The 27,716-nt window shown below is 47.5% G+C and overlaps 2 protein-coding genes across 4 annotated transcripts; one reads left to right on the top strand and one right to left on the bottom strand.

The window, feature by feature from the left end:
- The first annotated feature begins 1,034 nt into the window (after positions 1-1,034).
- Positions 1,035-11,281, top strand: LOC129334328 (immunoglobulin superfamily member 11-like). The gene is made up of 7 exons (XM_054986388.1): positions 1,035-1,113; positions 2,751-2,911; positions 4,104-4,308; positions 5,719-5,874; positions 8,182-8,304; positions 9,826-9,970; positions 10,847-11,281. The coding sequence occupies exons 1-7, from the start codon at positions 1,035-1,037 to the stop codon at positions 11,163-11,165; spliced, it is 1,188 nt and encodes a 395-aa protein (XP_054842363.1). The 3' UTR covers positions 11,166-11,281.
- A 976-nt stretch (positions 11,282-12,257) lies between these two features.
- Positions 12,258-26,799, bottom strand: USF1 (upstream transcription factor 1). 3 transcript variants are annotated; one of them, XM_054995395.1, is made up of 11 exons: positions 26,534-26,799; positions 22,569-22,654; positions 20,220-20,269; positions 18,704-18,816; positions 17,970-18,071; positions 17,467-17,674; positions 16,985-17,072; positions 16,408-16,466; positions 15,445-15,539; positions 13,761-13,889; positions 12,258-13,287 (listed from the first exon to the last, which is right to left on the bottom strand). In XM_054995395.1, exons 2-11 carry the CDS (start codon positions 22,574-22,576, stop codon positions 13,201-13,203), a joined length of 939 nt encoding a protein of 312 aa, XP_054851370.1. In that variant the 5' UTR covers positions 22,577-22,654; positions 26,534-26,799; the 3' UTR covers positions 12,258-13,200. The 3 variants fall into 3 exon arrangements, with proteins under 3 accessions (XP_054851370.1, XP_054851360.1, XP_054851379.1); XM_054995385.1 differs by having other exon boundaries at positions 18,704-18,822; XM_054995404.1 differs by having other exon boundaries at positions 17,476-17,674; positions 18,704-18,822; positions 26,534-26,796.
- Between the last annotated feature and the right edge of the window lie 917 nt (positions 26,800-27,716).

Below are 27,716 nucleotides of genomic sequence, written 5' to 3' on the forward strand. Positions count from 1 at the left end.
AAAAAAAGCCCTGGTAAAGAGTACGTGCATACACGTGCTATCCAAGACATAAATGTAGTATCACGTTTGCAGAATGCAAATGGAAACTAAACCCAGTCAAAAGAGTGGAAGATCCAACCGGATCTTCTGGTTATACTCACAAAATGTTGCAGTATAACTAACAGTGCAAACCCTGTTTAGGAATGCACTCTGAATCTCTGAAAAGGAATAACAACTTTGCCTATTGAGACCAGGGTGTGGTTTATGCCTGCAAGAGAATGAAGAGGCAAGACTGTACCACTGCAGGGGAGGAATTATATTTTACCAGGTTTCCCTGCAGTAACAGTTCCTGGGAAATGGCAAAGCGGCACAGCCTGCAAAGGGATATGCTAGAACCTCTCGCCAACTGTTCATTTTTTATTTGCAGGGAGTTCTTACATGAGAAAGCGTTTAGAATGTGAATTCTCGCCTCCGCACACGCAGGTGCGGCTCAACCTCAGATCTTTTGTCACTTTATTTTGCTGCACAGATAAACCATAAGTCCAATCGTGTCCGATCTAATTAAGCAATTCATTAAACAATTAAATGCTGCCGCTTCGTATGCATGCTTTTCGCTTTTATTTTACAATACGATTGCTGTTTCAGATGTACAGGGTGCTTTACCAAATAACACTCTGCTATGGAGCTTTAGCTAAGAGCAGAACTCATATTTTGCTTGACAGAAAGTCCCAAGGCGGCATGTCCAGTGGAAAGATCTCCTCTAGCAAAGGTTGAGACAGGCCTTTCTCCGCCTGAAACCTTGGCGTACAATGCATTCATTTGTTATTGAAGCAAGACTAGCCCCTGCCCTGAGGAAACCTGAAGTTAAAATACTCCAGCCTAACTCCAACCCGGGGAGAGGCTGACAAGTTGAGATGAATGGATGAAGAGAGGGAGTGAAAGAGTTGAGAAGTTCACAGAGGGGGGAGGAGTGTGTGTCCCTGGCGGGGTGTCCTCTAGACTGGAGAGAGACCCAGTATGAACGTACTTGGGCATTAAACCTGACCGCCCCAGTCATGCAGTCTGGAAATTGGAGACGACTCAGGCCCACTGGTGCTCTCTGTGGCGTGTGGATTCTTTTCGGCTATGTGACAGGTACCTGGGTGTAAGAACAGAAAAAGGGAGAAAATTGCTCTCTGGAAGAACCTGAATGGTAGAAGAAGAAACCAAGAAGGGAGCTTTAATTCACTTCAGGTTCCTTTTGCGTCTATTAATATCTGTCTCTGTGCTGGTGCGCATTTTATTTGGCAATGTGTGTGTGGAGGGATGGGTGATTTAAAGCCAGAGGGGTGGGGGGGATCCAGTTAAAATTTACAAAAGTGTGTATGGAAAGAGTGAAGAGAGATAAGGTTATGTTCTTTCTCTGTCTCCGTCGTTGAGGATTTTGAGAGATAAAAACATTCAACAGAAGGTCCCAATCAGACAAATAAAAAGTACTTTTCCACAGAAGGCATAATTAGCTTGTGAAGTGCACTGTCTGTGAAAGGCTACAATCACATGGCTGCCAGCTGAGACAGAGTTTTCAAAAGCATTCGATTGATGGAGAATGGGTCTATGAATCATCTACTAACTGGGACAACTAAATGGAGTCTCCATGTACAGAAGTGGTAAATGTCAGACTGCTCAGTGCGAGGAGCAAATAAAAGGAATAGCTGTTGTCTTCTTCATGCCTTGTTTGTGAGCCTCCCAGAGATGTTTGGCTGGTCCTTGTTCGAAACGGGATGCTGATACAGTAAAAACAGTTCTTGGTTGGAGCTTATGGATCCATCCTGCTTTTCCATAGGGCAAGGAGCCTTCTCCTGACGCCTGCAGTTTTGAGTTCCTTGACTCAGGGGGAAGTTGGGGAAGACGTTGCCGTTAGCGGAAGAGATCCACGGCATCCCACCCCTTATGTCCACCATACCTGAGTTAGGTCTGTAACATCATCCTGGTGCTGTAAAGGACCGTTACCCCAAGAAAGAGGGAGAAACTTTGTGCCCCGTTCCCTGTGCATTTCGCTTTTATTTTGTTTGATCTGACGAGGACAGTCGAAAGCCAACCGGCCTGAGTCCCAAAACTGCCCCTGTGCCATCTCTCTCTCAAGTGCAACGCCGTTGGCTCGTCCCTCTCTTTCTGTCTCTCTCTGGGTGCCCATTGGAAGAAAAAAAACCTGCTCAATTATTGTCAATTATTTTGAAGCGCTGTCACTTCTGCAGGCCCTTCAATTAATTCTCTGCCCTGGGAATCCATCAGCGGTACTGTTCCCATTCCCTTCATCAAAAATAAGAAAAGATGCGGCTAGCTGCTTTGCGGTGGGACATACGGCCTCGTTGTTTAGGACAAACTGTTGCTCTTCCAGCTAAAGAATTTTGTTAGTGCTTGAGGTGTCATCCTTCAGAATTAAGCCCCTGCCCTCTCCAAGTCTCCAAAGGGGAGTGATGGATGCATTTGCCTGTTTTCAGTGCACAGCCATGTAAAAAACCCACGCCAAACAGGGCAATCAAATCAGATTCCCTCCACTAAAGCCTAAAAATGGGACAAATTACTGAAATTTTGGACAAAGGACACAGGACAAATTACTGAAATTATGTCACGCCCCGCTGAAACTGGTAGCACTTATTCTAAGTGAGAGCTGCTGGTTGTATTGCCCAGATTTGGCTGTCTGCATGGAAACTACCCTATAGTGGTGTCATCCAGTGCTGGGTTAATATAGCCACTGGCAGATCATCCTCGTCCCTCTCTTCCTTTCAAAGTTGCAGGAGCTGTGAAGGTATCAGTGGTGGCCGACAGCATCCAAGTGGTGCGGGGAGGAAGTGCCCTCCTGCCATGTTCCTTCCACACCACAGCACCCCTGAACCGCCTCAACATCATCTGGACAGTTGTCCCAGCGGCAGACCCCAACCACCCACAACAAGTGAGTGAAAGCAGGGATCTTTTTGCTTGCTTTGGAGTCATGGCCCCTTCCCCCTTTGAAGACTCAGGTTGGCACTTCTGCCAGGGCCCAATGAAATGTTGTGGCACACTGGAACTGTATTTCCCATTATTCTAAGAGCCAGGCTACAAGTGACGCAGGTTGGACATTTGTCAGGTTCCCTCAAGTTTTGATGGGAAATGTAGGCATCCTGGTCTTGCAGCTTGGCTGTCCATTTAATTGAAGCTTACAGAGCGGCAGTCTATGGGAGGGAGAACATGCGGTCGGGAGGGGATTGCAGGCGTAGGGCTCTTGCCGGGCGCCCCCTTCCCCTCCGCTGTGTGTGTGTGTGTGTGTGTAGGTTTCTGTAAACTTCAATTAAATGGAGAGCCAAGCTGTAAGACTAGGATGCCTACATTTCCCATCAAAACTTGAGGGAAGCTGACAAGTGTCCAACCTGTATCAGGTGTCATTTGTAGCTTGGCTCTAAGAGGCTTGGAATTCTCCTCACCAAACCTACAGAGCTGCTCAGGAGGCAGTGTTTAGACTAGGGAGACCTGGGTTCAGCTAGTCATTTTCTCTCAGCTTAAACCTGCCTCAAAGAGGAGTTGTTATAGGAGAGGGGGGACCATGTATACCAGTCTGAGCTCTGTGGAGGAAGCATGAGATAAAAATGTGAATAAATGCCTTAACACAAGTCAGGCTATGGTTTTATCGGTTTCATTCTGCTTTTGGCAAGCTCTCCACAGCAGAGTTCGCTTTGCTGGCCGTCCTGCACCTACAATTCCTGACTATTTAGTGTAATAGTGGAATCTCAACTATTACTCACCCTAGCCTGATATATTGTCAGTGCTGAAAGAGGTCTCTATTTGTAACTGGGGCTGCCAAGGATTGAACCAGGGAGTTGCAAATCGTGTGCTCTACCCACTGAGCAAGATCCCCTCCTCTCTCAAGCCCTCTCTGTCCCCCAAGGCTTAGGTTTATCTGGAAACTGAATGCACTGCAGTTGTGACACTCACCCTTAGTCCAGAGTGCAGTAGCACCTTTAAGTCTAACCAATTTTATTGTAGCATAAGCTTTCGAGAACCACAGTTCTCTTCATCAGATGCAAGGCTAACACGGCTAACTCCTCTGGATCTATGACCCGTAGTCCAGCAAGCTTGATTATCTCACTCAGGGTTCCTCTGCTCTGCAGGTACTTGCTTACGAGCAGGGGAAGGTAGTGGAGAGTGTGTCACACTACACAGGCCGGGTGGGCTTTGCCTTCTCACCGACCCAGAGTGCTACCATCATCCTGAACGACACACGTGGCTCGGACAGCGGCACTTACCAATGCAGCGTGATGAACCCACCAGATGCCATCACGCCCAACATCGGGGTCCTCCAACTCACTGTGTTTGGTATGACTGCAACTCTGCAGAGGCTCCTCATAAATGCAAGACTATGCTTGTACCTCTTCAGAATCCCTGATGTGGGGAACTTCTGTGGCGCGAGAACATAAGGGCATAACCGGGGGGGGGGGGCGGGGGGAGGTCATTGACATGCTGACCCTGATCTTAGTCCACTGCATTCAATTAGATTCTTTTTTACAGCAGGATTTGAGTCCAGCGGCACCTTGAGATTGCTGAGAGTTCATCTAAAGTTCAGAACCACAGAAGCCCCAGGAGATGAATAGACTCATAGGATCCTTATCTCAGCACAGATGCTAACATCTGCTCTAATCAAGCTGCATTGTCCTTTTACATCCTGACTCTCTTCTTTGCTTCACCCCACCCACCTCCCACACCCCATCTACCTCTTAATTGGGATATAAAAAGGCTTAGGGATCTCCACTCCTCCCAGTATCTGAAGAAGGGAGCTCTGACTCTCAAAAGCTTACACCCTGAAAATCTTGTTTGTCTCTAAGGTGCCATGACTCCAGTTCTGCTGTTCTAATTCAGGTGAACACAGCTACCTACCAGAAACAACTTTTTTTTACTATACTCTGATGGTGGAAAGACATGTGACAAAGGAAATAGGGAGACTCCCCAATCCTGTATTTCTCTTGCAAAATAAGCATGGGGAGAAGGAACAATTGATAGTTGGGGGGGATTTTTTAACTTGCTGGTGCCCTTCAGGACTACAAACAGAAGTACTCTATTTACTTGAAAGAAAGACTAGTTTTTTTCACACATGCTGTCAAGAAAAAACAGGGGAATGGCTTTACATTAAAATACAGGTCACAATTATGTATAGTAATCTGCAACTTTTGTTTTTTTGGGGGGGGGGGAATTGTCTCATATTCAGGGTAATCTTCCTTTCAGGCAAATATGGGTAGATCCATCTTGAGAGGAGGGAAAATCATCAAGGGGGAAAGCTGCAGGGGAGAATTGGATGATGCCAGAGAAGTGAAACCCTCTTAATTACCTTCCAATTCTCCTCTGCCAGGGCACTGGACAATTGTCAAATATCTTTAAAGTATTCACTTTTTAAAGAACAACGAATGACTTTTTTTTGTTTTTTAAAAAGTTACATACTCCTGTATAAGGTTGCACCAATTCCTTCCTCAGGACTTTGGAGAACCGCCCCCCCCCCCAAAAGGTGCCAGTACTTTTGTGAATAATGTCACCAAAAAAAAGCTTTGATGGACCATCTCCGCTCTTGCCAAGCTGATTTAACTTATTACAGTTATTGCTGCTTAGGCAGCAACTGTGAAAAAACCTCTTCATGGTACATTCTTGCCTCCAAGAGGAATAAGATGGCAGATCTCTCAATGCAGCAGCAGACACCCTTCAAGGCAGGTCTTGGTGTTGTTCTTCTTTGTCCTACAGTTCCACCATCTAATCCTAGATGCTCCAGTGAGGGTGATGGAGATGAGGGGGGCCATCTCCAGTTCTCATGCACCGTAGATGAAGGAATGCCTGTACCGGCTTTCGTTTGGGAGAAGATCCCACCGACCATACAGCCTTTGGTGACCAGTTATGAAGGTATCAAGAACCCAGTAGAAGGAAAAGCTTTTTACTCAGATAGGAGGGAAGTATTGTAGGGTGGGGGAGGTCTCAGATGCCTTGCTAATGAGTTAAGGACCATAGACTTCACCACTATGTAGCCTTGCATATTTTCTGTTGCTTTGAATATGTACTCCTATATACTACCTGTGCTTCATGTCATCTAACGTCAGTCCTAGAATTGATTATGTTCCATTTCAGCAGTTCTTCAACTCTGTATTGGATCCTTGCTAATGCTATGTCTTTGTAAAATCCTATGACACTGTTTATGGAAATGTCCTTGATATTGTACTAATCTCACACTATATAATCCGCCTTGAGTCTCAGTGAGAAAGGCAGACTATAAATGACAAATAAAATAAAGGGTGGAGCCAGGAGATATTCATTCTGAAATTATTAGTTGTTCCAGTAATAGGAAGCAGAGATGCCCTTTGGTTTTCCATGTTTGAGAACTCATAGGGATTTAAAACACAGGAAATCCCATTCTTGCTACTTAAAAGCAAGACTCTTGTGTTCATATCTGGGTTGGCCTTAAGTAGCAAGAGATTAAGAGCAGAACCACAAGTGACAAAAGGCACAGATTGGACACTTGTCAGCTTCCCTCAAGTTTTGATGGGAAATGTAGGCATCCTAGTCTTGCAGCTTGGCTCTCCGACTGCTGTCCAATGGACTTTTCAACTGTCACTTGTCCAACATTCCGCCAAGCTGCCTACATTTCCCATCAAAACTGGAGGGAAGCTGACAAGTGTCCAATCTGTGCCTTTTGTCACTTGTGGTTCTGCTCTGTGATGAATGGGATCTCACGTGTCTTAAATTCCTATGAGATAAGAGTCTATCCTGCTTCTCAGAGTGACCAGCCAAATGACCCTGAGATGCCCAGGCAAGACCAGACAGAACTTGAGGACCTCCCCCCATTTATAAAGGGCAGCTGGGGCCTCATATATACTGCCACTGTACTTGTGGGTTCCATGGAACAGTCTTTTGATGTTGATAGATCAAGTCACTACTAATTTATCTAATCCTTTTGAAAAAGCACAGCACTCCCTCTAAGCTATTATGCTAGTGAGACACCTCAAGGAAATGTTCAAGCATACGTCTGTCCCCAGGATCTGGAATTCAGAGAGAGTGCTTGTATAGTATAGTGCTTGAATTACTCGGGGAAAGGTAGGGGGCCCTTAATAAGATCTACCAGCCCTGATCCTCCTCATCTTGTTTAGCCCCTCAGACAGCACTGCATAGGGTAGTGTGTCTATGTACAATCTCTGGCTTCTAAGCACAGAGTCTCAGTCTACGCAAGCACGAAGTGTATATGTGAAGGCTCCCTTCCCCAGAAAATTGAAAAAAGCAGCACTCCCAGGCACAGAGCCTACAAGCACACACTTTGTATGCACATAGACATCTGCTTGAAGAGGGGAAATTGCACCATCCGGACCTCTCTAAAACAGCAAAAATGGTAAGGGGACAGGACCTTCCTCATCCACTTGGAATTTAATCACCGTCCACAGGGCTAGCTGCCCCTGACCATGGAGGTTCTGCTGCTAGGTTATCATGGTTCATAGATACAGCTGGACTTCTATTCTATTTTTTAAAAAATCCTTTATAAGAATTGCCTTGCTGGGTGTGATTGAGAGTCCATTTAGCTCAGCATCCTGGTTCTAGCAGAGGCCAGGGCATGTATTCAGCAGCTGTTCCCCGTGGCTTACCCCCAGCATCTGGTATTCAGCAGTACACTTGCTCTGAACATGGATAAGAAGTCTCAGAGCCAAACTAGATGCGATGGAATCCATGAGGATGCTGCTGTTGCCATTTTACGTCATTTAAAAACGCCACCAGGGCCCAATCCTGATTAGATGCGCATCACTCTTGTTCCCCCTAGCCCAGGAACCTTTTGAGGTGCTGAAACAGTTGCAGGGGGGGATTTTGGTACTTGATAAGGCACGGGGTGGAGGGGAGACAAGAATGCCACAACCTACCATCTCACAGGACCAATCAGGATATGGGGCCCTTTGGGCATTTTTAAATGACTTAATGGTGGCATCCAATGGTGGCATTGGACAGTACTGACCAATGGTCTGATTCAGTATAAGGCAGCTTCATGTTCAAGCATGAATGGAGGATACCATCACATCTAGTTTGGACCCCGTCCCACAAAGGTTCTGTATGAGACTTTAATTAGATAGGGAATCTCAGACTGCGCCCCTGGAAAGGAAGAAAGGTCCGTGGGCATCCTAACCCTCTGCTTGTTTTCCTTTCGGTGCTTGGATTCCACCTTCTCACGTTGGGCAGACACCCACCGCCTCATCCTGACCTTCCACAACCTGACCACAGAGGCCTCCGGCCTTTATCGTTGCACAGCCTCAAACATGCTGGGCTCCGTCTCCTGCAGCATGGAGCTGCGGGTGCATGTCGGTGAGTATTTTTGCCACTGGCAAAGGCTAAAAGTAAGCGGAACCTAGCTCGTTCGAAACAATTTACAACATTCCAAATACACTGTTCTGCCTCGTTGGAACTGTATCATTTCCTGGGGCAGCAGCAGGATGGTGTGCCAAGAGCTTTTTCCTGGTGCACTTTTTAAAAAGCATACAATAAAATCCCCCACCCCCATTTACACACACACACAATTGTAAGGCAATGGCTCTCTTTGGAGGTACCCCCATAAATATTTGCAATGGGTAGATCAGTCTGCTTGGCTCCACTGACACCAACCCTCTCTTGGCCTGGCACCACATCCACAGAGAAGCACATTCAACACAACCTTAACGGGAGACATAAGAAACTACCTTATACCATGTCAGACCATTGGTCGATCTAGCACGGTATTGTCCACTCTGGCTGGAAGCAGCTCTCTACAGATACGAGCATTAAAGGGTCTTGCCGAGCAACTCTTACCCAAATCCCAGAGTTGAGGATAACAGGGATTAACGCCTTGCTTGCTCAGCATTCAAAAAAGTATGTGCTCCTTCTGCTCAGTCACAGTCACTCACCCTCCGTTGAGTCAGTCTATTCACCAGCTATTTCAGTGTATTTAGTTTGGCTGGCAGCAGCTCTTCTCCAAGATCTCAGGGAGTTTGCGGAGTTTTTCTGTCAAGCCCCGCTTCTTGCAAGATCCTCTCAAGCAAGTGTTGGAAACCAAAGCTGCGATCCTCAGGGGGCAAAGCAGCTGCTCCTCTATTACCTCTCCCTGCTGCCTAGTGGCAGGTATAAAACCCTATCAAGTGATTTCATAGTTGGAATTTGCAACCCAAGTTTTCACTTAATTAAAGGCAACCATATCACTGCTTACATGGTGTTTGAACGTCAGAGTAAAATTTGAGGCTTACATTGGCCTCCAGCTCAACCTTTGAACTCATACTAAGCTTCCCACCTTCCATTCATGAAAGTAAGAAGGAAGCAACCCTGATCTTGCACAGAGGGCCTTTCTTGCATCCCAAATAATCAGTTAAGTATCCTGCAGTGAGGCCTTTCGACTCCGAGGGTATGGCTCCTCACCTGGGCCAAGGCACCTCTTTGTAAAAAGATTAACTCATTGGAATTGTGAAGCTTTCTTCTTCAAAGGATTGCTCTAGTTGTGTAGGAATTTGAATGGAAGTAGATGTTGGGAGGGGCGAGATTGCACAGAACTTGCATTTTTTCTGGAGTTAACATAGCACAGGTAAGAGCTAGCATTCAGGAAAACACCAGTTCAAGGCTCACCAGTCAGCCTTGACCTAGAACAGTCCCCTACATACACACCTGTGCTTTAAACATTCAAAAGTGATATATACTAAGGCTTTACATCTGGAAAGGTTTTTAGAAATATTTGCTATATGCACACAAGGCTGCCCTCAGCCTAACCGAACACTCACATACAGAGAGAGAGAGAGAGAGCGCCTTACGGGATACAGTGGGCTACAGTACCGCTCCTCTAACTTCATCATTGTTGCATTGCAGCCCCTCACAGCACCACGTCCTTGGTGGTGGGAATCACACTCATGCTCATCATGGGCCTGGTGCTGCTGGCCCTCTTTGCTCTGGCCTTGTGGCTCCACCACCACAGCGTGAACAAGTGGGAAGAGGACTCGTGTAATGAGATTAGGTAAGCCAGCAGGGTGGCCAGCCAGAGGCATTTTAGCGCTTGCAGGCTCACAGCAGATCTCTCATCATTAGAGGTCGCACCACGGCTACGAGTGCTGGTGCGGTCAAGCTTTGCACCATCTTTCGTTTTAATGAATGCTGCAGTTTGCATTTAGCTCTCCAAGAGATAAGCAGAACACCGTACAAGGTAAAAGCGGGCTAAAGAAAGACTTTGTGAATCTGAGCTATTGCTCTAGAGTAAGGCATGTTGAACAAAAACAAATTTAACTTTACGTCCACGGTTAGAGATCTCTTCTTGACGGCAATGGGATGGATCCAGAATAAGGATCACACAAGGGCTGTGAATCTTCCCCGTTCTCCAACCCTATTATTCCTGGGGTCACAGAACAGATGTGGAATAGCAGCCACATGGGTGACAGTGCAGTGGGGAGGGAGGAGGCAAAGATGAAATCACTTCCTCTTCTGGGAAGATTTCCAACCCCCTGATGGCAGGATACAACTCAGTAAGAAAGCTGCACTGTTTGTCAAAACCATACTGAATCAAATGCTTTTAAACACTCATTTGAAGTACAGCTTAATTTTCTTTAGATACGCATTGCAAAGCTCTTGTCCAAAATATAGTGGTCACTTAAATGCAATTTTAATTTCTTTACTGTGGCTAACCATCTCTTCCTCTTCTCCATCCTCCTCATGCATCCTACATTAGACTAGGTCACAACCTAAACAGAAGTCTGACAACCTAAAATGTATACCATTCACCTCTTATACTGGAACCTGGGCCATTTTACCTTCAGGGTAAAATGCTAATGTAGAATGTGTGAAAGTAGTCACCGATGATGCAAACGTATCTAAATCTCGGCCATCTCCCCCACCACAGACTTGACAATCTCGCACTGGGACGGCTGATCGTTACCCCCTCTGGGGACATTTCCACATCCAGCCCCATGACCCAGCCTCTTTGGATCTTCACAAGTTCCACTCCCAACACCACTTATGCTCATCGTGAATGGAGGCCCCAGCCTGGAACAGTAAGCCAGGTCTCGCTTCCAGGAGAGCCCAAACAGCCCACATTAGCACACCGGGGAAGGCAGAGAAGAAACAGCCTCTCTGAGCAGGACGGATCGTCATCTGGAAGCGAGGAAGAAAAGCACCCCTTGCCTGGCTCTTTCCAGAAGCCCACAGGATTCTTGGTGTAGGAACAGCCATAAGATATGCGCATGCAAACAGCAGCATTCAATCGGAGCAAGAATATGGATTTGGGAGTCTAGAATTTGTTTCCAGGAGAACCCTGCTTGCAAATTCAACCTATTTAAGGCTACATTGGGGCTCTGTGCTTTTAAAAGAAAAATACACCCGCTGTGAACATGGACTATTAGACAATTTGCTTAATGCAGTTTGACTGAGAAGTTGGGTTAGGATAACAAAAGTAAGATGGTAGAAAGTTCTTGGTATTTGGAAAAGCGGCTTCCAAGTTAAATCTTCAGCCATCTTGTTCAAAATGAAGGTAAGCAGATACTGGGAAAGTCTGCTGAGACTGCTAGCCTGAGATGATGATCCTAGACCAGATGAACTGATCATCACACTTGTGAAAGCAGTTTTCAGTTATTAGGAAGGGTGTGTAATAACTCACTGGCAGGTTCAGTCTCTGGTATCTGCAACGAGAGGCTCTCAACCAGCACGGCGTCCTCTGCCTGAGACCTACAGATAGTGAACTAGACCGAATCAATGGCCTGTTTTTTTTTTTAAAAGTCCTTAACTGATAAATTAAAAAGCTACTCACCCAAGAATATTTAGATACAAAAGTCTGCAACATCTCCACGCAAAAGAAATCCTTTTTTTGTGCCTTATCCTGAGGTACACCTTTGCCTCATTTAACAGCCTGACATTTTCCAGATGGGAAAAGCCTGGGAATATCCTCCCCTTGGTGAACATGCCAGGGAAGGAGAGCCGAGCACTATTGTTTTCCAAAGCAAAAAAATCACCTAAATTAGCGGAGGCGCTACAGCGACATCCTCGCGTCTGATTCGGACTCTCTCCGGGCGCTACAGCGACATCCTCGCGTCTGATTCGGACTCTCTCCGGGCGCTACAGCAACATCCTCGCGTCTGATTCGGACTCTCTCTGGGGGAGCTCCCTGACTACAGCTTCGGAGGTGCTGCAGCTGCCTCCACTCCACTCGAGAGCAAGAGCAGAGGCAACCCTTCAAGCCAATGGCCGCTGTCTCTCTCCCCCTACAAGCCAAACCAAGTCAACTTGCAGCCACAAAGTAGAAATAAAATACCTGGAAATGCTTTTCCATTACACTTCTTTAATTTAGAAATTTATTACTTTTTTTTAAAAAAAAAAAAGAAGAAGAAGAAGAAGAAGAAAAGAATCGGTATCCCAAAGTGCCTCTAAGAGAATGACGGCTTCTGCTTCTGGCACACTCACCTCCTTTGCACTTGGCTTCCATGGTTCAAGAGATCAAAGTTAATTTTTTGGTTGGGGGAGGGGGGGTTCAGAGCAAGGAGGCGGAGGACACAGAAGACGTGTTCCCAGGTTGGGCAGGGCCCCACTTCCCCATCATGGTTATACAGCAGTGAGAGCCGAGGTTAACACAGGTGGAGCCCAGACTGCAATCGGCCCAAGACAGGCCGGAAGATAAGCCCAAAGGGAGCCATAAAGCAGGGCTTGAGAGCTGGGGGCAAGTCAGCCAGGCATGAGCTGAACTAGCAGACTCAGCTCCATGGCTTAACAGGATCAAGTGCCTTGGTGTGGACAAGGGAAGAGGTTTTGGAAATTGTGGGGGTGGGGGGTGGGAGGTAGGGCTGGGTGAAAGGAACACATGTGGGAACGTGCAACAATACTATGATTTTGCATGCATGCGCAGATGTGCCAGATAGTTTGAGTGCCCAGGTGTGCGGTGCTGCTCATAAAAGAGGCACAGGGGAATTAATGGTAAGAAGAAGGGACACAACCTGGGAATCGATTCAGCTATAAAACAAGAAGTACTTTGTCAAGAGGCAGCATCTGGCTCAAAGGGGGCCAGCCAAGGCGGCAAGGCAGAGGCAAGAGTCTCAAAGCTCAGTCCCTGGTCCCAGGCTGATCTTGCTTCTTTCTGGTTCTGTTCAACAGAATGGGAGCCTGGCTTGGAAGCACTGGGGTGGGGTGGGGTGAGGACAAAGGATCCCCATCTTCTGCTGTGCTGAAGAATGCGGTGATCTGAGCAGGGCCCTGGCCAACCACGGCTGGTCAGTGGGCATCCTTGATGATGATCTCCACGCCATGCTGACGCAGCTGCGCTCGCAAAATCAGGTTCTTGTTTTTCAGCTCTTCGACCTGCCCGGGCAGAGGAAGAGGGGAGAGAAGAATGGAGAAAAGGCCAAAAGTAGGCTGGAACTAGGAATGGAAGGGAAACATCTGGCCACACTCTGGAAGGGGTGCAAGTCCCCCTCCTTTCACCAATTAAACACAGAATATTTCAAAGCTGTGGAGGCAGATCTTCCCACACTAGTGTTCTGGGGACGCTGCATTCCTAAAGCACATTGGCTAGCGTGTAAAATCACCACACTCATGAGGGGGAACAAGCGTCCTGTGCTTTCTAACAGCATGAATAAAGGGGGGGGGGCTATTCCCCAGCATGTGCAGCACACCCAGGGATTGCAGCAGGAAAAAAACTTACATGAGCCCACTGCATTACCTCTGCACCCTAATCTCAAGTTTCAAGAATTCCCCAGGGCCACACAGTTAATTCTCCCTTTCCCCCTTCCACGTGGACTCTGCCTGGCCACACCAGGAACTCCCATTTTTACCTGCTGTCGCAAAACTTCATTGTCCATCTGCAGCTGGTCAAGACCTTGAAGTTCCTCCGAGAGACGGAGGTTACTTTGCCTCAGCTCCTGAATGTAGTCACAGGCTTTGGACAAGATTCCACCTTTACTCTGCAAAGAAACAGAAATTTAGCTGAGCAGAGAAGCAGACCTGACCTGGGAGGAGAAGGGAACACCAACCTAAGATTGTACCAACTCATGGAGCTGTCTCCTGGTGGAACAGCCAGCTCTGGCTCACTTTGATTCATTCTAAAGAAGGTATGTAAAGAAGGGAGCTTTGACTCACCAAAGCTCATACCCTGAAAATCTTGTTGGTGTCTAAGATGCCACAGGACTTGAATCTTGCTGTTCTGCTGCAGACTAACATAGCCACCCACCTAAAGCTATCTGATTCATTCTCCTTTCCCTTCTGTTGCAATAAAAGATGCACTCAAACACGGACGGGCACACAAAACTGTTGCCCTGCATTACCTTGCCCTCCTCATAGCTGGAAAAGGCCAAAATCAACCTCTCTTGTCATGTGCTGTGTAGAAGTAAAACACAGGCCCATTTTAGAATGACACGCTTATGTCCTCCATGACAGGACTGGTTAAGGAAGCTTATGTAGTTTGATGCGATTTCTAAATTGTCAGATCCAGAATCTGAAATGGGCCTATAAACCATTGTTTGGAATGTTGTCTGAACTGGGGGTGTGGGGGGGGACGATGACACTACTGACTGGCAAATCAGAATACGCAGCCATTCATTGAAGCAGGGTTTTCACACCCTGGGTCCATGCTCATTTCGGTTCTACATGATGTATGAATTACAAGTCATTGAGCAGGCAAACACTCTAAACCTACCGGCACATAGGGAAACCCAAACTATGGTCAGAGTATGAAACTAGTATTAGTACAATACATGAATTGGTGTGATAACCGAACTTGAGATTCCCTGACCAGCCAGGTATGAGGCAACAGCTGCCCCATGCCCGGATAAAAATTTGCCCCACCATCCCTGGTAGGGGGCAACTATAGTTTCATATTCTTGGATTCCTACAGCAATGCTTTGGGACTTAATATTTCTCACCGCTAGAAGTGATACTAAGAGAAAAAGATCACCCCATCTTTCTTGAACCTGAGCTCCATGATGAAAAAGCCGCTTGTGTGAGCTCCCCTCCATTCTGTACCAAATGCCAGGTTCCATAATTTCCGTCATGTGCATTCTGGGTACAAGGATTAATATTTCTAAATTTACTGGAAGAATTTATGGGGTGTGTGGCCCAGGGAGATTGCCTCCACCCTACAGCAGGATTTCAGTTCAGTTGCATCTTAGAGACCAACAAGATTTTCAGGGTTTAAGTTTTTGAGAGCCAGAGTTCTTTTTTTTTTCCAGATACGAGTAAAAATGATGATCTCGGAGCTGTTTTTATCCCAGTCCAAAGGTGGGTGGGGTGTTACAAAGAAGGGCATCCAGGATGTAAAGGTACAATGCAGCTTCATTAGAGCAGAAATTAGCATCTGTAGTGAGATAAGAATCCTGTGTCTCCATTCTGGAAGATCTGGGGCTAAACGGAGACATTATACACTCTGGCATTCTCCTTTGCATACTGATGCCCTTCCTTCTAACACCCCTCTCACCTTCTGGCTGGGATACCCTATTATCTACCCAACCCAAGCCCCCTTACCTGTCCAGATTTGGTGTTCTCCATTGAGCAGTCTGGGATAATCTTGGATAACTGCACAATCCAGTTGTTAATCTTGTCCCTGCGCCGGCGCTCCACTGGAATACAGGGAGAAAATCAAACACAATGAACTGAGAATGAGGTTCTCATAATTACCCCACTGATGTGGTCTAGAAATAACAGCACCTGCAGCAAATCCATACATCGAAACTGGCAAACTACAAGTTGTGCCTTCCTTCCAGAACACCACATTCCAGGAGTTTGGAATCCTGGACCACAACAGCCGTTACCTGGGCTGTAACCGAAAGCTGCAGTTACGCCTCATCAGGTCTTGTGCTCCCCCCCTGGAAAAGGCAGGTGTTTCTTACAAACTTGGAAAGGAGCCACCGTGTTCACAAAAAAATGCCAAGACTAAAAAATTAGGAGACTTAACAACCCCACCCTCCCAAAAAACTACAGAAAGGAAGTGCCCAGGTGTGCGCACACTGCAACTTACAAAACATTATGAAATTTCCTAGCAACCCAATACAGACAGCATTTTTTAAAAAGGCAAGAGGAAGAGATGGGGCCAGTGGGAAAGTAGATGGGATTCCCTCTCCTCCATTAGGTCCCCCCTCTTGTTTGGTCCATAACGTACTCAAATTCTATGGCATCAGAAGGGCTAAGAATGCAAAAAGAGTCAGCGTATTAGGTGGACAGAAGCACTTCATTAAAACATACACGCACCTGTACTCCCGAGTTCAAAGCTGTTAACAAGAAACTATCAATTTTTCAGTCACTCTAAAAACTACAGCATGTTCCAAAAGAGGAGCAGGAAACAAAAACGATTCCCCATATACTCGAAATCTTCAACTACTGGAACATTTTCTACAAGTAGAACCCTTGTATCCTGGGACAATGGCCCACTTTTTACCGTTGGGACCCACCTAAAGGACTTGTGGACTAGTATGCTGCTTGCTTCCTTACCTTCATTGTGCTGCGCTCGGCGTTTCTCATCTCGAGTGGTTCGTGGCGCTTCAGACTTCCTGCCAGGGGGTGGGGTGGGGGTAAAGAACAATGAAGCTTAATGCTTGAGCTAGCTACATTTGCCATTCACAGAGATTAAGAGATGAAAGGATAGGGCCAGATCTCCCCTTGCATGCTGAGAATAATAATAATATTTGATTTATATACCGCCCAGTGGCTTACAAAGTATGTTGTTATCAACCCCACAACAAAACACCCAGTGAGGTGGGTGGGGCTGAGAGAGCTCCTAGAAGCTGTGACTGACCCAAGGTCACCCAGCTGGCTTCAAGTGGAGGAGCGGGGAATCAAACCCAGTTCTCCAGATTAGAGTCCTGCAACTCTTAACCACTACACCAAACTGGCTCTCAGAAAATTGCCCTAGGTTCAGAGTGACCCATAGTTCTCAAGCAAGTCTCCAATTGGCAGCCAAGCACAATGCTGTGCTGCTGGACTGCTCCCAGGAGGGAGAAGCTGACAGCCACTGCCTGAAGCAGGAGGGGAGGGTGACTGGGACACAACTGAGCAGAGGAGCACTCACGGGGAATAGGGGTGAGTCCTGGGGGCAATAGACCTCTGCGTTCCACTCTGCAGAACCTCCTGCGGTGACATCATGACAAAAAATTGCCCTAGACAGTTCCAAAACAAGAGAAAAGGGTTTCAGAGAGAAGCTTTTGGAAGTTCCTGAGCATCACAGCCATTCTAGTTCTTGTTATTATGTTTGATGGAGAAGGGTAACGTTTCCCAGAACTGCAGCAACTGGAAGATGGATGTTCAGGGATGACGTCGCTGTCCAACCTGTGTCCCCTGGAATCACTCAGTGTCTGCTCCTAGTTCCACAAACAATATTCTGCAACCCTGTGGCCTCAGCAATTCATTTATATAACCTTCAAAGAAGTTTCTGAGCACTGAGCAGGAAGCATCCTCCCCATCTACAGCAGAGCAAACAGAGCACAGGCTACACCTGCCAGTAAGCTCCTGGCCAGAGGAAGCCCTTTTGGCCAATCTCACATACAAGCCAACCTGACTGACCGGCACCAGTTGGCGTGGCCTGCCCCAGCAAGGCATCCGAGTTCTGGGTCGTCACCACCGCCGTGGCTGTGGTCCCTGCCCCAGCCGAGGTGCTGGTGTCAGCCACGGCGGCGGCAGGGTAGTACGTATAGTGCGTCTCAGTGGCTGTGGCTTCCGTCTCAACTGCATCTTCGCTGGTGAACGCACCTTGGATGACAGCCTGAGAGGAAACAAACAAGATGTGAGTGAGTGAGGTGGCCCCTTCGGTCCCATCATTATGGGCTAGGTCAAAAGGAACAGAAAGCATATCCTCAGGATGGGTCTTTCTGATGGCTTGCCAACCATCCATCGCACTGCCAACCAGCAGCCATTAAAGTGGAAATTGACTTGACAGAGTCTGAAGGGGACAGAAAGCTTCCACTTTCCTCAAATGCCACACACTGGATAAGATGTCCTTCCTTCACCAACCACCACCACCTCCTTCTGCCTAAGTCAATGCCCCAAGCAGCACCTACCTGTGTCATGGACTGCGTCGCAGGATAGCCGCTGATGGCACCGGTTCCCTCCGTCTGCCCGTCCAGCTGCCCTTCCGCCACCTGTATCACCCGATACATCAACTACGGAAAAGACCACAAGGAACTCTTCAGAGATTCTCTGGAAGCCTAAACGTGAGACCTCCTAGGAAAGCTGTATAAGCCATCTTTAGTTCCGTGACAAGAAGAAGGCGGGATACAAATGCATTTAATAATATCTGCACACACCCACCAGAATAGATCCAGAGGAGTTAGCTGTGTTAGTCTGTAGTTGCAAAATAGTAAAGAGTCCAATAGCACTTTAAGACTAACCAACTTTATTGTAGCATAAGCTTCATTCTCCGACAAAGAGAACTGTGGTTCTCAAAAGCTACAATAAAGCTGGTTAGTTTTAAAGGTGCTACTGGACTCTTTTACTGTTTTACCCAGCAGCATAGAGAGGGAAAGACGGGAGACACATAAAACCACAGTTCCTCCTGGTAATTCTATAGCTGAACTGGTTTTTCACTTTTAAATTCCACTGTGATGAGTTTTCATCACAGAAGTGCCTCAAGGGACACAACTTTATACCCATTAGAGAAACAGGGCTAACAGACACTTTCAATCTTTGCCAGAATTCAGGCCACGTGTCACTCTAGTCTTTCCTCCATCTCCATGCATGCCACCACGAGGAAGAAAAAGGAAACCACTCACTGAGAGAAGTGAGCGTGTCTCACCTGAGCACCCCCATTCTCTGTTCGGAAGACGTATTTGATGTTTGGGTCAGGAAAGGTTGCGGCTGACTGGATGCTGGCAATGGCCACGCTGGTGGGATCTTCACCTGTCGCCACTGCACCTTAAGGAAAGAATAAAAAGGGATGCCGCAAGGGGGGGAGGGGGGAAGGGACACTGTCGCTTATCAGCCACCTCCACACTGCCAGCCAAGAGCCACTGTGGCGGGACGTCTCTATGGGGGAGTTAACAAGAAGCAGAGGGAGGAACCAAGAAGTGCCTCTGCCGTTCATCCTTGTTGCAGCAGCTCAACTCATCAGTCTCCAGGGGGACTCTCACCACCCCAGGCCTCCAGGGGTGGATTTTTCAGAACAAACACACTTTGGGAGGGCAGGAAGCCCTTGCACCTCAGGGCAGATCACTGCCTCCAATTTCCTCTAACTTTCTTAAGATCAGAGACCAAAGAAATAAACTGTCCAACCATACCAGGCGTTAAATCAGGAAGTCAGCCTTGCAAGGTAGATCAATTGCCAGCTGAGTTCCACTAAAACAGTTAACTGGTATCTGGGCCAATAGGCCAAGGTGCTGGATTCAGATTGAAGCCCAAAACCTAATGAGCCACACAATGATAATGATTAATATATTTATTAGGAATGAGACGAGAAGACTACATATATCGGAAGTGTGCAAAAACAGGATAAGTAATACAAGAAAGCCAACTTAACCTAAAATCCCTAAATAACTTAGCAGGATCCTCTGATACGGAACCAGATGTTACCTTGCAAAAGTTAAGCTGCCAAGTTCCAAACAATACAGAACACCAAGGGCTAGCTCTCCACACTAGTCCATGAATGAGATGGCCAAGGGCCCCCAACCCGTCTAACTGCCGGTCCAAGAGCAAAGAGTCATTATAGAAACCTCATTTTTATCACATATCAGCCAGCAGTCTGGGCAGACTCTAGGAATCAATAAGGTTCTTGCTAAGACTGGCGAACATGGCTCTCTGCAGCTGAGTCATGCCCACACATCACAGCAATTATCTCCAACCTGTGGTCTGACAGCTTAACGAGATGGAATGCAGAGGATGAACCTCTCTCTGGCCACTTGGCCTTGACACTCCCATGATCTCACTTGCACCTGGGTTCTGCAAAACATGTCGAGGCTTATCTCTCTGGGAACTGCTTCGCTCTGAGTTTCTCCAGGTTCCCCAGAATTCTCCTTTGAGGACTAACCAGGAAGACGTGTCTCAGCATAAGTTTGGCCAAGAAACAGGCAAGAAAACAGGCCTGTTTTGTGCCTAAGTTTGTATACATTTAGCCAGTTTCTTCATGCAGTCTTGATTCTGCCCACATGAATATTCAGATGGAAAGGCAGGATATAAATTTAATGAATAAAAATGAAACTTTGGGGGTAGGGGGTAGGTATGGAGGGGAGGAGAAAGGGTGCTACTGGGAAAGGAAGTTGGCCCCGCCCTCTAAAACTAACGTAAAGGAATGTGCTGGGGAGAAGGGGGCTGCTCACCTTCCTGGATTTGCACGGTACCTTCTTCTGTTTCTGTAGCCTTTTGCTGTCTGAAAACCGATAAAGAGACACATGAAAAGGCTCCTATATCCACTTCACGTTTTAAAAAATAGCATGTACATATCTATTTACTTTTCCTGATAAAGTGACCAGGTAAGAAGGGCACAAGAGCCCTACCCCTGTCACAGGACAGAATTTTGTCAAGTGAGACTTGCCACTTTTACTAGGAGAGAGAAATGGGGGGGGGCAGTGATACTGTGGCATGAACACTTTGACAATGATAACAAGCGATGGACCCTACAAATTCATTCTGCTGATGCCAGCACTCTGCCTTTGTCCTGGCACGAGGAAACCCCTGTTGCAATAGGGGATTTCTTTGTTTAAAGCACTTTACAGAACTTATCGACCCTTACAGCAGCCCTGTAAGGCAGGCTAGTATTATTCTCACATAGCAAACAAGGAAATGACTTTGAGATTAGTTTGCTCAAGGCCAACTAGTAAGCATGTAGCCGATCTGAGAGTTGAACCAGCAGCCCTGAGAACTTCAGCTCACTCTTTTAGTCACTATGCCAACAGGAGGTCCAGATCCACATTTATACCCTAGTTTTCAGAAGTTTGCTTGCATGGAGGCAATTTAGTCAAAGTACCAACCAAAAACCACAATAAAAGCAATAAAGAGCAGCAGAAAAAAATAATCCTACTATATAATTCCCTTAGCGTCTTTCCGACGACGCACATTTATCCTGGCGCGCCTGCGCGTAGCACCAGGATAAAAGCGTGCAGTGGAAAGCCGCCAATGGAGGGCGCTGCTGGCCCAGGGCTAGGTAGCCCAGCTGGAGGAAGAGGGCGGCACAGGAAGACCTATGCGCTCAAGCCCCGGTGGAACCCAGGCGACAGGGCGGAGGCGAAGTGGCCGTCGACCTCGGAGCCCCGCCATGCCGCGCTGGTCTTGGTGGGGACTGGCCGGAGGTGAAGCGCCTGTCAACCTCGGAGCCCCGCCCCACCGCTCTTGGCGGGGACCAGGTGGAGGCGAAGCACCCATCGACCTCGGAGCCCCTCTGAGCCGCACCACGATGCTCTCAGTAGGGACTGGGCGGAGAAGCGCCCGTCGACCTCGGAGCCCCACCGCGCCATGGTGCTCTCGGTGGGGACTGGGTGGAGGCGAAGCGCCCATTGCCCTCAGAGCCCCGTTGAGCCACACCGTGGTGCTCTTGGCAGGGACAGGGCGATGGGGCATGAGCAAGGCACCCATCGGCCTGCTTGGCCCACTGGAGCCGGGCATGCGGAGGGAAGAGCGAGCCAGCTCTGCCTTCCCTCCCTGGCTCCACACTCCGCCTCCCAGCCCTCCTGAGACCCCTCCTGCCTCTCCAACCGCCCCTTGCCCTTCCTACCTGCCATCCCGCCTGACCCCTCCTGCCCCTCCACCCTCCCCAAATCCCCATTGCCTCCCTACCAGCCATCCCTCCCCAGATCCCTCCTGCTTCTCACCTCTCCCCAGACCCCCCTTGCCCCCACCTGCCAGCCCTCCCCCTCCACCAGCCCTCCCCAGCCCTAGCTTTCTAGAGCCCGTTGTATTTATTTGCACAACAGGCTGTTTCTAGTTTAATTTAAAAGTGGTCCAGAAAGCAGTAGAGTACATTAAAACAAAATTAGTCCTCATGTGCCCAGGAGAAGAGGATTGATATCAAAAACTTAACTATGACAGTTCCTGGCCAACCTGGCAGGTGATGGTGTTCCATGAACGGGGCACTGATACAGAGGAGGCCCCCATTCTGACCACTTCCCGCCTAGATTTGAGTCCAATGGCACCTTAAAGACCAACAAGACTTCTAGGCCATAAGCTTTCAACAGTCAAGCCCCTTTATACCCTGGAAATCTTGTTGGCCTTTTAAGGTGCAACTGTACTCTATAATCTTGTTATTCTACTGCAGACCAACATGGCTATCTACCTGAAACTAACTTCCCACCTAGACTCTGCAGGATAGGCAATATGGAAAAGAGCATCAGAAAAGGATGAAGATGCAAGCAAACTCCACTCATGAAGCAGAAGGTAACCAATGCCACAGGGTAGCCATTTTCAGAATTAAATATTATCTCCCAAGTTCTGCTGTGCCTGTTCGCATTTTGCAACTCAAGCTAAAGATAAGCTAACCTCAAAAGACCTGCGTTCAAATCACTACTCAGGCAGGAAGCTCACTTGCTGACCGTGGGCCAGTCACTCTCTTGTCTAACCTAATTCACAGAGCTGTTTAAAGGTAAAATAGGAGGGACCATAAACAACATCCCGAGCTCCTCAGAGAAGCAATGGGCTAAAAAACATGACAGTGAAGCCTAGCCTCTTGCTCTCACCCCTTCATCTCTTTCCTCTGTTATGCATCAGAAGAACAGACCCTGAAGTTTGCTTGTGGGTTCGTCAAAGCCTGGACGTCCAAACCCTGTGAAGGAAAAAAAAAACACAGAACTCTGAGGATGTCTGATACACATGGCTCGTTTCGTTGCCTTAGCTGCAAAGCAATGTCTGTCCCAAAACACACACACACAGGGATGGGGAGTCCATCTATAATTCTTCAGTCATTCACAGGTAACAATTTTGGCCAAAAATGATGCACCTGGAATTCCAACAGCCACTAGGGTGGAGAGTAGAAGAAGATTTAGCTTACTGAGGAAGGAAAATATCAAAGACCTTACTACCTTTTATTTACACTCCCTTCCACTTCTCCCAGTGCTGTCCTATATATATATAGGACATCTCTCTCTCTCTCTCTCTCTCTCTCTCTCTCTCTCTCTCTCTCTCTCTCTCTCTCTCTCTCTCAATACAACAACAGCAACAGTAACGATGTCTCACAACTGCAGGGCGTATGTATGCATATCCGAGAAAAGATCCAATTTCCATCAGCTCCCTCACATTATGCCAACACAAGTGAGGGGGAAGAGCAGAGCAGAAGTCACCCTAAAGATCACACATTCATCTATGGACCTTGAATCTTCTTCTCCTCTATTCTCCCACATCAGAAATTTAGATTGCACCCAAGATTACAGAGAACTGTCCCAGGTTTGAAGGTTTGCCCAGTTCCTTTGTGAAGAGTTATGTACACTGATGTTACTGAATAAGCAATCCCCAACAACTGGTGAAGGAGGTATCCCGGGCACCAAGCAATTTCATTGGGGCGCCTAGCATTTTCAAGTAGTCTGTATTTTCATTAAATGCCTCTTGGTGATTCTCAGCAGAAATACAAAGTTTATTTAGATGAGGGATAGAAGTTAGCTTTTTCTTGTGATGACAACCACGGTTACCCCCTTGTTTGTTTATATGCTAGAACACTTTTGCTATAGCTTTTAAAAAATTACAAGAAATTGTGAAGAGTTTAGGATTAGGTTTTAGGGTAGCAATAATTAGTAGGGTCATTAAAATATAAATCCCTGAAGGCTGAAAAATAAATCTGGCTCCTAAACATTTGGGGTGCCTCATAAAGCCAAAGGAAATCTGTCAAGGCCTGAGATATCATTTATCTACCTAATACATCTTTCCTGCCCTTCCTCTAAGGAGCTCAGGGCAGCATGCATTGTTCTTCCTTTCCCAGAGGGACTGACCAAGTGATGCCGCAATGGATGGGGGGAGGTGGGAGGAAAGAGCATGTACCAGGAAGGATATCCACAGAGTTCTTTTCTTACTTTTGATTCTCTTAGACCTTCCCTTCTCTCTCTGAAATCTAGAATAATTTCTTTGGAGCCGTCAATTAATCCCCCTGCCCTGCTAATAGCTTAATGTCAAGTGCTATGTGCACAACACCACCTCCATGCATGCACAAAAACACATGCATTGGGAGGGGAGGGTTATTATTTTTTTTTTTTACCTTTCAATAGAAAATTCTCAAGAGGGCTAACCGTGGCGGTATTTTCATGAAAGCCAGTACCAGGTCAAAATCATCTGGCTGCTGCATCGTGCACCAACGGAATGCTTTTCAAAGGCAGTAAATTACCTGACCACACATGAAGTCGCCTCACACTGAGTTAGACTGAAGGTCTATTAAGGTCAGTGTTGTCTACGCAAATCCTCCAGGGTCTCAAGAGGTGGTCTTTTACATAACCTACAACCTAATCTTTTTAACTGCGGCTGCCAGGGATTGAGCCTGGGACCTTCCACATGCAAAACAGATCCTCTACCACAGACTTGCATCCTATACTTTCTTTCCGCTGGCAGTTTTCTTCATCTGTTGCTGAAGTGTTCCCCCACTGTACAGCATGTCCTCTGTCATGCTAGGCACTTCCACATGTGCAAGATCAGCACCTTTTCAAAGAGCAGAACAGAACCCAGAGCAAGAAGAACGTGCTGTGCAGCTGAGGACTGTTTCCACAGTGAATGAAGAGGTGCGTGAGTAAAAAGAAAACCGATTAAATCCAAACCTAAGAAACAGCCTTGAGCAAAGCCAGACCTCCTGTTTCACTTAGCTCAGAACGTTCTACTCTCATTGGTAGTGACTCTCCAGGCTCTCTGGTAGAGATGTGTCTTGCCAACTGCCTGAGACCACGCCAGAGAATGATCTTGGCACCTTCTGCATATAAAGCAGTGTCAGGATACCCAGCTGCTTGCCATCCATTCAAACTGTATATTTGCCCACAGTGTCATTACAACACCAGATCTCTGGTACATCTCCTCTGACCAGCAGCAGCTCTCGAGGGTTTTCAAGAGAGAGAAGCCTTTCCCAACACCTATCAGAAATCTTTTGAGCTATCAGGAACTGAACACAGAACTTCCTGTGGGCAAAAGCCAAGCAATCTCTCCTCAGTGAGACCATCAGTCTACAGCCCACTATGACTGACAGCAAATCTCCAGAGTTTATTCCAGCCCTGCTACCCAAGCCCCTTTTAATCCAAGCCCTGGAGACAGACGACCTCCTTTCTATAAAGCAGGAGCTCTCCAGGGGCTTTTCCAGTCCTGTCATCCAAGCTGCTTTTAATTGGAAACTGAAAACAAGACATTTGGCATGGAAAACCACAGATAATATTACATCACAATGAAAAAAAAATAAGGCTTTGCATCCAGGGACACCTTAGAGACCAACAAGGTTTTTCTGGGTATAGACTTTAGAGATTCAAAGTTCCCTTTTTCAGGTATCAGAGCGGTTAAGTGGTTGGGTTGTGAATCAGCACTCCACTTATTTGAATCCCACTATTGCCGTGGGCTCAAGCAGGTAGCCTTGGATAAGCCACTCCTCTCAGCCCCAGCTCCCCAGCTGTATTGAGGGAATAAAAATACACCGATTTGTTCACTGCTCTGAGGGGGGGGGGGAAGCTAATCTGTCTGTAAGAGCAGTACATAAGTGCAGTTATTATTACTGCCACACCATAAACAAGCAAAAGATTCACATCCATCACTGCAAGTATAGGAAAGATAAATACACAGATCTGGCTTTGAAACATCCGCAACACTGTTCATAACATTAAGCCATTAATAACACAGCTATTATAAGAATGTAAGAAAAGCCTTGTCAGGTTAGATGAGGCGTCATGCTTACTCTAGCATTTATTAGTATTCTATTTTCAGTGGTGACTGGGAAGCTCATAAGCAGACAATGAAGGTAACAGCCCTCCTGTTTGTCCCCTTTCATGTCTTCAGACAGTACGTAAGTGCATCAGGAGGACCAGGAGATACCTTGCTGCTGCAGCATAGGAGTTAAGCGGTTGGGCTGCAAATCAACACCCTGGTGGTTTGAATCCCTCTACTGCCATGAGCTCAGCAGGTGGTCTTGGGTCAGCCACTCCTCTCAGTCCCAGCTATATTGGGGAGATATTAATAACATTAACTTTGTTCACTGGTCTGAATGGGGCAGTAATCCGTCTAGAAGAATGGCAAATAAGCAGAGCTATGGTTACTATTAGTCAGGGATCGGGTTATGAGCTTTCGAAACTCAAAGCACTTCAACTCTTGAAAGCTTCCACCCTGAAAATCTTGCTGGTCTCGAGTCCTGCTGTCCTACTGCAGACCGACACCGTCACCCAACGAGAAAAGCAAGCGATAAAAAAGATCAACCGGGACCAGACCTCCCGTCTACCACGATCGAGCCCGCTGCAAAAGGAGCCAGACACGCCCACCCACCACACCGGTTCGTCGCATCCGAAAAAGCAGCTCGGGCGAGCGTAACGTTTTGTTCGCCACCACGCTTCCGTTTCGTCTGGGTCCAGAAGCCGCTCCAGCGAAGCCAGGGCTGCTCGTCCAGGGAGGAACGGGGCGCCCGGACACCCCCTCAGGCAAACCCGCCGCGCCTCCTTCAGAGGGCCGAAACCAACGGATGAGCCGAGGCCGCGTCACTCACCAGCAGCGCCAGCCCAGGACGCAGCTTCGCCTCGCCTCGCCTCCTGCGGGGGAAGCCAGCCTCGCCCGCGGCCCCTCAGACTTCCGAGCCCTCCGGCGCGCAGGCGGGCGAGCCACGGCAGCGCCCGGCCTCTCCCTCTGTCCGGGTCGGCTGTTCTCGGGGGAGGCCCCGTCTGGGCCCGGCCTTCGACAAAAACTCTCCGACCGTGAGGAGTGGGTGGGATCCACTGCGGCGTCCGTCGTCACTTCCGGACCAAAATGTTTATTTCCGGTCAGGTATTAGGAGCCGACGCCTGGCTTTCGAGGATCAGCCTGTAGCGGAGGGAGGTGGGGGCTGTTCGGGCGTTACTGCCGTCATGCGTCACTTCCGTTATAGATAGTTTTACTTCCGGTTGGAGCCCGGCTGCCCTGGTAACATTTGAGTTTAACGGTTTCCGTTCAGGTCTAGTAAAAAGTTGCGGTGGGTTAGAGCGGCTTTCTTCACATGTGGGTGAGCTAAGCAGACCTTTCCATGGGTGAAAAACAAAAAGTCCAGTGGTTACTTTAATAATAACAACATTCATTTATATACCGCCTTCAGGACAACTTAACACCCACTCAGTTTACAAAGTGTGTTATTATTATCCCCGCAGCAATCACCGTGGGGGGCTGAGGGAGCTCTGGAAGAGCTGTGACTGACCCAAGGTCACCCAACTGGCTTCATTAGAGACTTGACATTTATTCCAGCCTGTTTTTGTGAGAGAGCTCACCGTTTCAGATACAATGACAAGGAAGAAACTCATTTTCCTCATCATTGGAATAAATGTGATGGGTGAAGGTGCCGGTGGACTTCTGTTTCGTTTTGCTGCAATAATCTGACATAGCTACACCACTGAATTTAACTTTGTGTGTGACCATGAATTTGGATTGCAAACTCAAGGTTGGGAAATTCCTGGAGATTAGGGGTGGAGCCTGGGGAGGGACCTCAGGGGGTATAATGCCATATAGTCCACCCTCTGAAGCAGCCATTTTCTCCAGAGTAATGGATCTCTGTCGTCTGGAGATCAGTTGTTATTCCAGGTGAGTTCCTGGCCCCACCTTTCGGTTGTCAATGTGAACTTGGGTGCTTCTAGAGCTGCTAAAATCAAAAGAATCTGTCCTTTCCTACCAGTAACTTTGGGCTGTATCATTTAACCCTCTTGCAC

This window comes from Eublepharis macularius, chromosome 1, assembly GCF_028583425.1.
Source record: "Eublepharis macularius isolate TG4126 chromosome 1, MPM_Emac_v1.0, whole genome shotgun sequence".
Lineage (NCBI taxonomy): Eukaryota > Metazoa > Chordata > Lepidosauria > Squamata > Eublepharidae > Eublepharis > Eublepharis macularius.

Coding starts and splice junctions, on each gene's coding strand:
- LOC129334328 (XM_054986388.1), top strand. CDS start 1,035: ATGCAGTCTGGAAATTGGAGACGACTCAGGCCCACTGGTGCTCTCTGT. Junction 1,114..2,750: donor TCTTTTCGGCTATGTGACAG/GTACCTGGGTGT, acceptor TTCCTTTCAAAG/TTGCAGGAGCTGTGAAGGTA. Junction 9,971..10,846: donor GACTCGTGTAATGAGATTAG/GTAAGCCAGCAG, acceptor CCCCCACCACAG/ACTTGACAATCTCGCACTGG.
- USF1 (XM_054995385.1), bottom strand. Junction 18,823..20,219: donor TACCGTGCAAATCCAGGAAG/GTGAGCAGCCCC, acceptor TCTTTCCTTAAG/GTGCAGTGGCGACAGGTGAA. Junction 17,073..17,466: donor AACTGGTGCCGGTCAGTCAG/GTTGGCTTGTAT, acceptor GGAACTGTCTAG/GGCAATTTTTTGTCATGATG.